The 14321-nt window shown below is 47.8% G+C and overlaps 1 protein-coding gene across 1 annotated transcript in view; it reads left to right on the top strand.

The window, feature by feature from the left end:
• Window positions 1-14046, top strand: part of TG (thyroglobulin) — a 254111-nt gene extending 240065 nt beyond the window's left edge. Inside the window, exons 46-48 of the mRNA XM_008570298.1 lie at window positions 10908-11042; window positions 12599-12789; window positions 13814-14046. Of these exons, the coding sequence (XP_008568520.1) occupies window positions 10908-11042; window positions 12599-12789; window positions 13814-13932 (445 nt within the window). The 3' untranslated portion in view covers window positions 13933-14046. The remainder of the gene's footprint in view (window positions 1-10907; window positions 11043-12598; window positions 12790-13813) is intronic.
• The last annotated feature ends 275 nt before the right edge of the window (window positions 14047-14321 follow it).

Raw genomic sequence — 14321 nt, 5'->3', positions numbered from 1 at the left:
AAAAAAAAAAAAAAAAAAAAAAAAAAAAAAAAAAAAAAAAGTCCAGGGGGGTGAAGGGATTGTGTCCCAGTCCCAATGCCAGTAAGTGGCAGTTTGGACCCATGCTCTCTTTCCTGCCCTGTCTCCAGTTTTATTTTAATGGCACCCATTTCAACCCAACTGTATAGAGTGCTTGCTGTGGCTAGGTCTGCTTACTAGCTGTGTGGCCTTGGGCAAGTCACTTAACTTCTCTGAGCCTCCTCACATATGACAGGGAGATTAATAATACCTGTCCCACAGAGCTGCTGGGAGATTTCAGGGTGACAGTGCCTGCATGTTATTTAGCCTGGAGCTGGCCTTTGGGTTGTGTTTGTGTGTGTCTGTGCATGAAATATCTGGCAGCTTTGATTACTGAGGCTATTCACACAAAGACAAAGCTCACCAGCTTTCTCCTGTTCAGTTCTGTCCATTGGAGAAACTTTGGGCCAGTTTCTCCCGTGGTTCTTTTCTATAGCGCTCTGTCTCAAGAAGTGGGTTTTCCAATGATAACTATACTCTAGGGTTTCTCAGCTGGGGCCAGATAATTCTTTGTTGTGGGGACTGTCCTGTGCATTGCAGGATGTTTAGCAACATCCCTGGCCTCTGCTCACTCCATGCCAGCAGCTCCCATCACCTAAAGTGTGACAACCAAAAATGTCTCTGGACATTGTCAAATGTTCCTGGGGGCATGATCACCCCTCATTGAGAACCACTGCTGGAATCCATTAAAACTGACATTATTACTAATAGTACTTGAAAGGAAGTGGTGGCCCCTCTCCCAGACACCAGCCCCAAATCAGTTCAGACCCCCAGATGCTGCCCCTACTCCTTGGAGCCCCCTCAGGCAGATGGCCAGTGTACCACAGAATCAGAGTGGGGTGGCTCCAGTACTTCTTGTTACAAAGCTGGCCTGGAAGAGTGGCAGGCCTCTCTCCTGCATTCACTCCAGGCAAGGCCCTGGACTACTGTCCCCTCCCATATCCAAGGCCCTAGGTGTTCTCTCAAATGCCTCCTGTCGCCTGCCCAGAAAACTCTCAAGGCTCCACCTGCACACTGCAGGAGCCTTTCCTGCCTGCCAGTCTCCTGAATTTCCAACCCCTTGACTCACAGTTGGTGTCATTCTCTCTAGACAGCGCCTTCCAAAGGACACTTGTCCAGTGAATCCAGGGCGAACCCCACTGTGTTCTCACAACTCATGGCAAAAATCTCCCAGACCCTGTGGCCAGCTCAGGTTTGGGGAGCTCCATCGGCAGCCTTTCTCTGTGCCCAGTCCCGGCAGATGTGGAAGGGAGCACTGATTTGTGCTCAGACGTCACCTGTCCTTAGAGGGCTCTAAAGTTGGCACTGCCACTTACAGTGGGCCTCTCTCAGCTTTAGGCTCCTCGTGCATATAGAGGAGCTGATAACAGCACTTCGGCTCACTGCAGGAGAGCGTCAGGATAAATAGCACAAGGCACGTAGATGGCCTAGCATCCAGACCTAGCTGCCTGGAGTACAGTTAGCACTAACCAGTGACTATTATTAATATCGCTTAATGGATTATGCTGGAAGACTCAAAATTACAGATAAATAGATCCTAAAGAAAGTTCCAGACACTGAGGGAGGAGCTGTGGCCACTTCAGAGAGTATGTGGGGATTTCTGGGGACTGTGCCAACTGTGGAGACCATAGTTTCCATGGAAATTCATCATGAGGCTATGTGTGGGCTATCGCACTTGAACTGTGTGCTGCGTTGGGGTGCTCATACTGAAGCCTTGTTCTCCAGGGTCCTGGCATGTGATCCCCACATCTTGATGGTGCAGAAGATGTTTCAGAGAGACCACATCTGACTTATTTTTGAATGGAGGCTGGTGTAGGGCTCTTGGAATTGAACACCTACTTAGGCTCCCTGTAGGGTGTTTACTTTTGGGAAAGGCAGCCCAGTATAGTGAAAGCACACATCCTTTGGGGTTACATCAACTAAAGTTTTAATCCCATCTCTTCCATCTGTTAAACGTTTTCATTTAAGCAAGTTTCTTAACCTCAATTTCCTCTCTATAAAATGGGATGGTTACATCTACTTCGTAGTGTAAAGATTTAGGGCAATGTTGTTATGCACCTGGCACGTTGCAGATGTTTAGTATTCAGCAGCTTAGGGTTATTTGACTTTTAGAAAAAATAAGGTCTTGATGGGAAAAAGAAATCAAAATGACTAAAGAGGCAGTAATGTTCCTCCTTTATTGGTTGTCCCAACCCTGGAAAACAAAGTCATAAATTCTAGGCTGTAGACATTCTGTACACCACTACATTTGCATTCTAGACATTTCTGTGCATTCCAGGGGCCTTTAACATTCCAGATTCAAAATATTATCTTCGTAGTGAACTGTCTTGGTGAGAGTGTTGGAATTAACAAGCCAAAGAAAATATTAAGTGGTTGGATTCTTGAATTGTGTTATCAGCCTGACTACAGCCTGTGTGATTAACAAGGTTATTTCCCACTATAGATGGAAATAAGTCATTTTCTGAAACTGACCACTTCCATCCCACGGCATATCAGGGTTTATACTGTATATCCTCTTCAACATTGATTTGACAAGTATTTACCTACTGCCTGCAATGCTGCAGTTCCTCTCCCAGGTCCTAGAGACAGAGCAGCCTGTATGGCAGGGAAGGGCTGCCCTCCTGGGACCACGACTGCAGTGGGGGGTGGGATGGATGGGGGTCTAAGGATAGGGTGCAAAGAAGATGAAATGCATGCAGAAATAAGCAGACGTTCAGATGACAGCTCTAGGAAGAGGGTACGCTGGGGTGCTGTGGTCAGTGGTGACAGAAGAACCTTCCAAAAAGGTGACATTTGAACTGAGAGCTGAGGGACAAGAAGGTGTGATCCTTGTGTAGAAGGAAGGAGTGAGCAGTCCCCAAAGAAGGCTCATCAAATGCCAGGGCCCTGAGGTAGGAGAGAGCTTGGTATGTTTGAGAATAAAGAAGGACTGGAGAGCGGGGAGCTGTAGTCTACCGAAGAGGAAGAGAGTAGTTGAAGGTACGGGGAAAAAACACAGGGTCTTGCAGTTCACATAGGAGTTCATAAACTATGGCAGGCAAAAAGACAGCATTTTATCTGAGTGTGATGAGAAGGCATTGGAGATTTTTAAGAAAGCATGTTCTATGCAGGTATTTCAAATAGTTCATGAAAAGATTCATATTCTCTTTCAATTCTATTCTTCCTTAAACTTTCTGAATTACCCTCATATGTAATTCACAATGGTCTTTTTATTCACAGCTCACTTAAACACCAGCAATCATTTTGTTTTTTTAATAGAATGTAGAATAAAAAACCTGTTATCCAATGTAATGGTTGGTTAGTCAGAAAGTTAATTAAAATGACAGCTTGTGAAAAATGAATAAGATAGCTATATACCTTAAATATTTTAATATTAGGCATATAAACCAGCATTCCCTTGCCATTCTTTCGGTGCAGGGTCAAAGGCTTAAGTTGGAAAATTCTGTTTGGAGTTCTCCCTTTGAATTTCTTGCAAAACCATAAACATAGTGCATGATCTATGATTTCCAGTTTTGGGTTCTTGAAAGGGGGGAATTTGCTTGTATTCAATGAGTTTGATTAAGCTGTATAATCACAATGATAAATACAACTAGCAATGGCTCTTGATAAACACAACTTAGCTAGTGAGAATAGAGGTGTTGAGCCTAGAAAGTTCAGCTTTTTCTAGGTAGCAGTTGTTCTGCTTTCTGGAGGGGATAAAGTGTTCAGGTTAATCCACATGTCAGTTGAAAGCTTCATCCTTACTGCAAAACAGTATATTGTACAGCTTTGCTGGGCTCTTGGGAATTAGAGATATATTGTAAGTATTTCATCTGGGGCCAAAGGTGGGACTTTATTATTTATAGTAAATTGGGGAGCTCATTTTTAAAAGATTGCTTAGCAAATCCTTTTGTAAAGCACAAGCCATTTGGAAAGCAAATAATTACGTCCTCACTAGTTCATAGGCAGAATCTGAAATTTGCATATTAGATTTGCCCAAAAATGGCATACTTAGAGGCTTCTATTCATAAGTTATTTCACAATTCCTCAACTTCTCAGGAAAACAACAAAACAAAACAGAACAAGATGCCTGGGAAGCTGAAGGACTTCAGTCCTCCCTATTTCCTAATTTCCTGTGGAGGAAGCTATCTAGAGACACCAGCTAGAGATAAGAAAGGGAATGTATTTTATGGGGATGAGGTCAGCATTCATAGTGGAAACCTGTGTCTTGTTTCTGTCAAGAACGATCCTCCGCACTCCCTCACCTCACCTTGAGGGGAGCCCAGCCTCAGCCATGTGGCTTTGGGCTTTTGGCATGCTGGGCTGCAGGCTTAGCTGCCCTGTGAGGCCACAGCAGCACCAGCAGGATTTAGGATGAGCAGGATGCTGAAGGTAAGATTGGGGCCTTATGTGAAAAGAACCAGTGTTCTGTCTTACCTGCACCATTGCAGCAACCCATGACCTCCCAGCCCTAGTCTTCCTTCCCACTCCACTTTACTCATTGTTCTCAGAGAAATGCAGCCATAACTCGCTTACTGAGAAATCACCAATGTTCCCAGCCCCTTTAAGACGTGACCCTCAATTCTTCTGGCCTTGGCTCTCACACCTTTCACAGATTTAATGGTTTCTGTACTTTGGATTTTTCTGGACCAGGAAAACTTCCACTTTCACTTCTCAGCATGAGGCATTTCTCAGCAGGACCTGTGAGGCCCAGAGCCTTGGGGACCCTGTTACCTGCTGCATGCACCAGCCCCTCACCTGCCCTCACTCACCCTGCACTCAGCCACAGTCTCCATTCCAGTCTCCATACAAAGCAGAGCCCATCCAAAACTTAACAAGTGCTAAGTCCCTCCAGTGCCCTACCCTGCACATCCACTCGCCAGCCTGCCCGTCTGTGGAGGCACACGTCCACCACGACTTCCTTCCATGAACTCCACTCCACCTGCTGTCTGGAACCAGTGGTGTCTCTTTTCTCTCTCTTCTGATGGTGCTTTGTAAGTAATGCTATCATTTGGTAGACATCTAGCCAGCTACCGTACAGCTCACAGCATTTTATTTTGAAAACCATTAGCTCTTTGCATTCCCTGTTAGACTGTGAGCTCTTCTCTGGAGAACAGCCGATTTATTCTTCTTTACACCCTCGTCAGCTGCTCGGGTCGCAACCCAGAGTTGGCATGCATCAAATGTGGGGGACGAGGGGCTCAGTCCTGACATCCCATGTCTCATTTGCACAGTCCTCACTGAATGAATGGCATTCACATCCTACAACTGAAACAAAAAGTGTGTACGTACACACAGACATAGAATCATCCCCAGTGCTGTGCATGTGGCTGGCCAGTTCACCCACGGTCTGGCTAGATGTCACTTTACCCACATCAGCAACATTAACTCTTCCTTGAATGGCAGTTGATCAATATCAGAGGGATTTCCACCCACCCTCCATCTGTGAGCATTTAACAGGGATGGTCAGATCCATTTCCTGATAGGAAAACCAAGGCTCCAAGGGTCAGTGGTGAAAGTGGGACTTGAGCTGATCGTGCCCAGCTCAAACAGGGAGCTTTTCTAGGCCCCTCATCTGCCTCTCCATGTGACAATGAGAAGACCCAGAACTGGCCTGAGCAGAGGGTGAGTACCTATGAGATCAGGGAAAAGTTCGACAGGAGTATGATTGCCAAAGACAGCAAATGACCACTAAAAGCCGAATACAAGCAGCCTGACCATGTACTTACACAACCGTCGTGGGTTTGGGCGCATGACTGATCAGTGATCAGACAGCACAGAGCAAAGAAGCCAGATCAGTATGCATCAACTCTCTACCCCCATCTGCATGGCCATGCCGGTAACAAGCTTCTCCTTTTACCTCATCAGGCCCTGGCGTATTCTTCCATGTCTCCCTCTGCTGATGCTGAATCCACATTCCCTCTTCTTCCTCCAAAGGAGCTGGAATTCTCAGCCAGTGCCTAAATTCACTGAGGGTGGTCTTCTGATCCCGTATCCCCTCTTCTGAGGATGTGCTATACGAGGGTACTTCAAAAAGTTTGTGGAAAAATAGAAATAAAAGATAATACGAATCTTTCCTTGAGCTTTTTGAAGTACCCTCATGTGTCCCTCCTCCAGATGTCTGCCTTAAACTGCTCAAAATAACTCCAGAATCCTGATAGAGATCAGCTTTGCTACAGAAAAAACAAAGCAGAGGTTCCCATACATGCAGGCTTTCAAATTCACCAGATCGGATGGGCTGGAATGCCAGGCAGCACTCTGTAACCTTTCTAAGGTCACACACAGTGCTGGGCAAAGCCAGGATCTTTCCCCAGCTCTGTGTTTGATGGCACCACTTTGGTAGTTTGAAATTGGCTATGGAGGAAATATTTACACCACGGAAATTGGCAGATGCTACAAATAAGAGCCAATTGTTAAACATTTACTAACACACCATTGGCACAGACTTTCTTGAGAACATGATGAAGACTAATGGAGATTCCTTCAAGAAAGATACACATGTATACAGTTTCACAGCATTTTGCATAAAATTTCAGGGAACTCATGGACTTCTGAAACCCTATAATGGACCCCTCAGTTTAGGGACCCTCTGCTCTTAAGCTGTCAGATGTCTCTCACAGGGAAAGGAAAAGGGAATGGGCGTATGAGCTAGAAACCGGGTCAGAGATCTAGAATATTTTATTGCTAAATATCATTCAATGTGTGAGGTAAGTGTGATTGTGTCACCATTTTACAGATGAGGACACTGAAGCCCAGAGAGGTCATGCATCTTGTCCAAGATTGCACAGATATTAAGTGAGTCAGCTGGAATTTGAACTGAGAACTCTGGTCTCAAAAGTTTGTCTCTGTTCTCTAGACTGCTTGGAATGCACCTTTTTTTTGGAAGAAAAAGTAGACAAGGCCACTGTGGTTGGCAGAATAATGGCCCCTCAAAATGTCCATATCCTAAACCCTGACACCTGTAAATGTGTTACTTACACGGCAAAGGAACCTTGCAGATGTGATTAAGGTTAAGGACCTTGAGATGGCAGTTTGTCCTGGATTAACCTGGTAGACCCTGTCTTAGCACATGAGTCCTCAAAAGCAGAAGAGGGAGGCGAAAAGTGAGTCAAAGAGATGCAGCATGAGAAGGACACGGCCACCCTGAGCATGGAGGAAGGGGCCCGAAAGGCAGCCCTAGTTGCCGAGGACAGCCCTCAGTGACAGTCAGCAAGAAAGCAAGGACCTGGTCCTTTGCTTCAGGTAACTGAATTCCACCACAAACCCGAAAGAGCAGAAAATGAATTCTCCCCCAAAGCCTCCAGTAGGAACCAGCCTGCCGACACCTCGATTTAGCCCAGTGAGACCCGAACTAGACTTCTGAGCCACAGGAACTGTGAGAAGGTAACTTGTGTTGTTTTAAGCCCCAGGGTTTGTGGTGGTTTCTTAGGGCAGCAATAACAAACTAATGCAGCCACTTTCTCTCCAGGACCTCTCACCTTCCACCCTGCAGCGAAGGGCCGAGCAAGCTCCATGGGGGAGAGCAGCAAGGGTGGCCCCCGTAGCCCCGGCTCCTGGCTGCACTATGCCCAGCACAGGAGGGGTGTTGCACCATTGCCGGGAGTGATACTACCTATTCTCAGGGCTGCTGAGATAATGAGAGTGATTGGTAAACTACCATGTTGGGGTCTGCAGGAGAGATTATTTTTCTTGCCAGTATTATCACAACTTCTGTCTGCCTGGCATTTTTTCTTTTGTGTGTTTATTTTCCCTATATGGCTCTTAAGACTCTATTAACCATTTACATTATTACTTTTTAGTGATCCTCAGTCCCCTGCTCACAGGTAGATTAAACATAGCACAACTTGAGGTCCAGGACACTCAGGTTTGAATCAGACTGTCCCGTGTCTTGGGCTTGTCCCATTATTTTTCTGAGCCTCGGGCCATCTCCTGGAAGGTATGTGGATGGTAGTATTCACTTCTCCTGAATGGTGGCCACTATGCTGTCAAACATCTGCCAAGCACAGTGGCTGGCCCATCACAGGTGCTCAGGAAACGGTAACTGAACAGACGCTGAGCAGAGCTGGCTGCAAAACAGGCTTCTGCGGCAACCGAGGAATCCGAGGCTCTTTTCTGAGCTCCATCACAGATACTTCTGACGTTGGACAAGGGACTTAGCTCTTTGACTCCCAGCATCCTACAGATTTCAATGACATTTGCCACTTGCTGCTTCTCTCTCTAGCCAAATAAAGCTTAAACCTGCTCTGAGAGGGCCCAGGATACCTGAGAATTGAATGAAGAGACACCACAATTGTGACTGTCATTCTCCTCTTCCGTGACTGTCATTCTCCTCTTCCTAACTGTGCTGTATATGGTACATGGCTCCGTATTCCTTCCATGATGCTTTCCAGTGTAGGGACCCAATACTGACAGATAACCATAACCTCAATCATAATAACTGGCATGTGTAAAAACACTTGTTTTGGATAAAGCTTCCACCTGCAATAGCTCATTTAGTTTGGTACTTTATTATGAGGAAACTGAGACATAGAGCAGTCAAAGGACTCAACCAGAGTTACACAGGCAGTAAGTTACAGAGCTGAGTCTCAGATGAGGGGCTCAGTTTATGTCCACTCTTCTGTGCTTACTGCCAGTCACATGTATACCTGGCAATAATTCTTATGGCCTTAGTAGAAATACTGGCCCCTGATTCCTCAGAGGCCTCCAGGTTAAGAAAGTTGTCTGGGCATCTGGCCCCAGTGTTAAGGAAGGGTCCCTGTACCTGAGCTGTCATCACAGTCCCTGGCCTGAGCAGGGAAGGGACAACAGGGAAGATGTGTCCTTCACTTGAAATGCTCCCCTTGAAAGCCCTGAACTAGAGAGTCCTTTCTCCCAGATCTCTTGGGCAAGCACAATGAATCACTGGATCTTAGCTATAGTCAAGCTGTCTCTTCACAAAACGTTGTGCTGCACTTCATAAAGCTTAATCTTCATCCAAACTGCCTTTCTCAGGGACCCACCCCATTGCAGCCCTTTCCCAGAAAGGCTGTCCATGGACACATCTGCCCAGGACACCAGTACAGATGAGAGCTGCTGGCAATGATCCATACCCTGGGTCAGAAATGCCACAATTACCTTAAAGATGTTTTTTACAGCAGGAGATCAAATGATGTGTTGAGGAAGAACTGGGCCACACACTTGGTAGTCAGTTCCCACCACACACACCATCTTACTTTGATCTTCATGATAATCCTATGAGGTAGGTGTTTGTATACCCAGTCTATAGATGAGGAGGTGGGGAATCAGGGACATCAAGTAATTTGCCAGAGGTCACCAGCTTGAAGGTGGGGGAGCCAAGTCCCAGGTATGAAGGCCCTGGGCTCTCATGCCTTTCATTAGCGTCGTGCCTTCTGGAAACTTCAGCCCTGATCTGAGTCTGCTGTTAGCTTACTGCATATCTCTGAACAAGTCAGGAAACCTCTCCGGACTTCATTTTCCTCATCTGCAGAATTAGAGGTTTGCTCTTTTGATAAATTGGGGCCAATTACAAGATTAGAGGGCACAGTCTTCACACAAGACCTCCCTTACTTCTGACACCAACTGCAAATTCAGGGGTTCTCCAAACCACACTCAGTTTCAATAATTCACTGGTAGGACTCAGAATTCACTGAATGCTGCTACCCTCATGGTAATGATTTACTATAGGGAAGGGACATAGATTACGATCGCCATATGGAGAGAGGTGCAGAGCCCAGGAAGGCTCCTAATGTGAATCTCCACTGTTCTCTCCCTGTGGCGTCAGGACATGATTCTCTCTGTGTTGATGTGTGACAGTACATACCAAGTACTGCCAACTGGGGAGGCTCACCCAGGCCTTGGTGTTCAGGGATTTTATTGGATCTCTATTAGGTGAGCATGATTGATTCATTGATCGCTCATGTAGTTAATCTCAATTTACAGGTTGACTGACCCCACATGACCCAAAGCTCCCACCCTAAATCACATTGTTGGTCTTTCTGGCATGTCTAGTCCCCACCCTAAGACTATAGGTTTTGGTCATATCCACACTAAGATCCAGTATGGCCAACCTCTGCCCTAAACAAAGATGCTCCTATAAGGTCTGACATAGATTCCCTCCCAGAAGCCAAAGGCAAAGGCCAGACTCTCTGAGAAAAGCCAGTCTTTACTATGCAGTTGCAAAATCCTTTCCAGCTTTTCCTCTCTAATACTCTCCCAGGCCCACAGTGTTCAGTTGCGCATCCCATGTACCATGGGCTCGCCAGTCCCAGCTCCAGCTCCAGCTTCGTGCTTCATACCATTGGACTGGCTTCCAATCTTTATTCCCATCTGTCTGCTGCTTACTAGATACTTAATTCAGTCATAACATGTATTTGTTGAACAACTTCTATGTGCCAGGGTGGGCTACATGGATAAATGTCAACCTGGAAGAGTTGTGAGAGTGTGAGTTACATACGGACAAGAGCAAAGTGCAGGGAAGGGGCTCAAAATAGAGGCTGTACTTGTTACTTTTTTCAGTGAATGGATGGACACAGAAATACTCAGTGATACCGTAAGTATCATGTCATGGTTGGAATACAGTCAACAGAGCGTTCTCCTGGAAAATTGCCTACAGGCATCATTTCAAGAGAGTTCAGTGCTCAGCATGGTTCATGCTTCCACCAACAGATGGGCCATGGGTCTGCCCCAAGAGGCAGTTGGACTAAAGGCCAAGCCAAATCTCTACTAAACTGAGCTCTAAACAGGAATCCCAAACAGTGTAAAAAGGGAAAAGCCATTGCATAGGGGGGAATATAGGTTTTTGGCTTATTTGGTTTTTCCAGTGAGTTATCACTCCTTTAACTTTAGCTTCTTCTTTCCCACTGCTCTCTCAGCCTGGAATCGCTGGCAGATGTTCAGTATGCCTTTGGGCTTCCCCTCCAGCCTGCCTACGAGGGGCAGTTTTCTCTGGAGGAGAAAAGCCTGTCACTGAAAATCATGCAGTACTTTTCCAACTTCATCAGGTCGGGGTGAGTGGAACACTTGTCCTGGTTTCTGTCCTGTGCATCCCCTCCCCCTCCCTCAACCTGGAACGCAGAGGCCACATTTTGTGTCGAGGGATCACCTTTTCTCCCTAGACCCTGCAGTCACTGGCCACCAGTCTCCCTGTCTCAGTCTCCCCCTTGTAGCCAAAACTACCTCTGCACAGGTTAATCTTCATGGGGAAAGGTTCCAATCATACTGCTCTCTAGTTCAGCCACATGTGGTGGCTCTAGATCAGGTTTCTCAGCCTCAGCACTGTTGATACTTGGGGCTAGACAAGTCCTTGTTATGTCCTCTGTGTTGTAGGATATTTAACAGCATCCCTGGCCTCTACCCCCCAGATGCCAGTGGTCCTCACCCCTGTTCTAGTTGTGAGAACCAGAAATGTCTCAGACATTGCCGAGTGTCCCCCAGGGACAAACCACTGGGAGGAGGACCCTCTCTTCCCCAGGGCGATGGCACTGCCTTAGATAATCACAGTATGTGTAGACGCTCAAGGCCCCTCTGCACCTATCTCTAGCCTCCCTCCTCTGCAGCTGCCTCTGCTCTAGTCCAATTAGCACAGTGGCTCCTCCCTGCTGTCCCCTCCTTCTGGCAGTTTGTTTCCCTTTGTCTCTTTCCCAGATGTGCACTGATCACCTACAACTGCCTAGGTCCCCTAGAAAGGTAAAAAAGGGAAGCGTCAGGGCCCGGCTACAAGCTCCTCACAATCCGAAACATAAAAACCCACCACAACTCAAAGCAGTACAAACTAAAACTTTGTGCAGTTTGTTATGGGAGTTGAGTGGAAAAACACATTTCTTTTACATGGGGTTTTAGAAAATGTTTCACTGAGGAAATGACGTTTAAGCCGGGCCTTGAAAGATGAATAAAATGTTCATCAAAGCAAAGGAAAAGGCCCTCGGGGGTGGGCTGGGGGGCACGTGTGAGCACAGGTGGGGTGATGAGAACACCCACCTTGTGTGGTGAACAGCAGGGGGTCTGCGGGCTGGTGTGGCGCTTACATAGGGGGACATGCTGGGAGACGGGCCTGGGCAGCACATTTGTGAAGAAGCCTGTGTCTGAGCAGATGTGACGTCCCCTTCCTGGACAAGTTGACCTGTAGGTGGCAGACAGTTTTCCTGGCTCTAAATTCACCCCCTGCCCAGGACTTGGACACACAAGGGCATTCCACAGACTGGCTATAGCCCAGATCAAAGGACATCAGGATAGAAAGGGACACCGTGACCTCTTGAGCATTCAGAAAGACAGAGGGCAACACTAGTCCTGAGTAACGTTCAGCTCATGAATTCAAGGTCATTCCTTCCCCAGAAATGTCCTAAAAGAGGGGAGCTCGGGGAGTCTTCCCATCCCTAGAGCTTTGTAGTGCTGCAGTTCAGACCACAACTCTGGAAGCCAGGTTGGGTGGGTTCAAATCTGGCTTTGACACTTAAAGATGCACAACGTGGCCCTCAGGGACCAAGTGCAAATGGGAAATGATCCCAAGTGATACAGGAAAAGACCAGTTTCCCTCATGGATGTTTCTTTCTTCTCATTTTCCCAGAAATCCCAACTACCCTCATGAGTTCTCACGGAAAGCGCCTGACTTTGCAGCCCCCTGGCCTGACTTTGTCCCCCGTGCCGGCGGAGAGACCTACAAGGAGTTCAGTGCCCTGCTCCCCAGTCGGCAGGGCCTGAAGAAAGCTGACTGCTCCTTCTGGTCCAAGTACATCCAGTCTCTGAAGGCCTCGGCAGGTAGCGATGCCCGAAAGCAGGCGGGGGCCTCATGGAGGGGGCTGGGCTCTGATCTCAGCATCTCCTGAGCTCTCCGGGTGGCAGGCCTGCTCGCTGCGTTGGAGCCCTTGGTCACTGTGCCAAGGCACGATGCCTTCCCAGGAGGAGAACACAGGCTGAGGGGCTTCTCTTTACCAAGTGCCTCCTGTTCTGATGGGGGACTGGGAGGGGATGCAAGAGAGAGGCACAGGGGGAGGACCTTGGGGGTACCAGGGGCAGGAAGGGCTGTGGGAGGGTTGTGTGGTGAACCAGCATTGGGGCTTCTAGCCTGGGTTGTTGGAGGAGGGAGAGAAGGTAGGAGCTTGGACCTTATCCTCGCAGCCCTTGAAGGGCTGCATAGAAAATCTTGGAGAGGCCATGCTAGTCAGGTAAAAGTGGGCATTCCCACCTCTTCCTGCTCAAGAGGTTTTAAGGAGAGAATATGAATCATAATGAGGACACTGGAGATATAGAGATAACCATGATGCTTTAAAGATGCTTCCGGAAGAGTGTGGGAGTGAGTGACATAACACAGTGAAGGTCCTTTGGCTCCCCTGGTGCCATGGTAGAAGTCTGCAGCCACCCTAGTGGGAGCCCAAAGGAGGGAGGGCTCACTTCTCCCTGGCACATCTGGGAAGGCTCCCCGGGGAGGTGACGCTTGGTCTCGGGTTCTCAGAATGACGAGAGTTCTTCAGGTGGGAAGGGATGGGAGTGGCACATTAAGCAGGGAAGTGACCTTGTCCTGCAGTTAGATTCTCAACTCTGCTTTTAGCTCCCAAGGTCAGGTGGCTCTCTGTTGACACACCTAAGTGCCACTGTACCCTTAGCCTCTCCCTACAACCAGCGGTGAATCTGGTGCTCTAACCTCTGGAAGTGCCCCTCTGTAGGGCATTGGTAGAAAATGCCCTTTGGAGGATGGGGTCTCCTGGGGCCAAAAAGAAAGGGGGTAAGAAGGAGACGTCCTGATGTGGTCTGGACCAACCCGCCCCTGCCTCTTCTGCTTCAGATGGAGCCAATGATGGGCAGTCGGCAGGTAGTGAAGAGGAGGAACTGACAGCTGAATCTGGGCTTGGAGAAGACCTCCTGGGCCTTCCAGGGCCAGGATCCAAGAGCTATAGCAAGTGACCAGCCCCTGAGACCCCCCATCACCCCTGCTGACCCACCCCAAGCTGCCCACCATGGTCTCCTTATTCTCTATAATAGCCACTTACTTTCAATAAAATGTGTACATGCAGTGAAGCATTGGTGACTCTGATCTGTGAATTCAAGACAATTCTTGGGTGACACCAAAGCTATCTTAATAATCTTTCTGAGGTTCGAATCCCAGGCTGCTGTGTCCTTTCAGCAAATGTTTATGGAGCAGCCACTATGCACCAGGCTCTGTGCTGGGTGCTGGGAAACAAAGACCCTGGCCCTGCAGGAGGAGAGGATGTCAGGCAAACAGAAAACAGTGACACAGTAAACGGGGATCCATCGAGGGCAGGCCCCGGAGTGACACAGCCTGAGCGATAGAA

This window comes from Galeopterus variegatus, unplaced genomic scaffold (assembly GCF_000696425.1).
Source record: "Galeopterus variegatus unplaced genomic scaffold, G_variegatus-3.0.2 Scaffold589, whole genome shotgun sequence".
NCBI classification, from domain to species: domain Eukaryota; kingdom Metazoa; phylum Chordata; class Mammalia; order Dermoptera; family Cynocephalidae; genus Galeopterus; species Galeopterus variegatus.
Note: the sequence above shows the minus strand (reverse complement) of the source record. Positions and strands in the feature narration are given on the sequence as shown.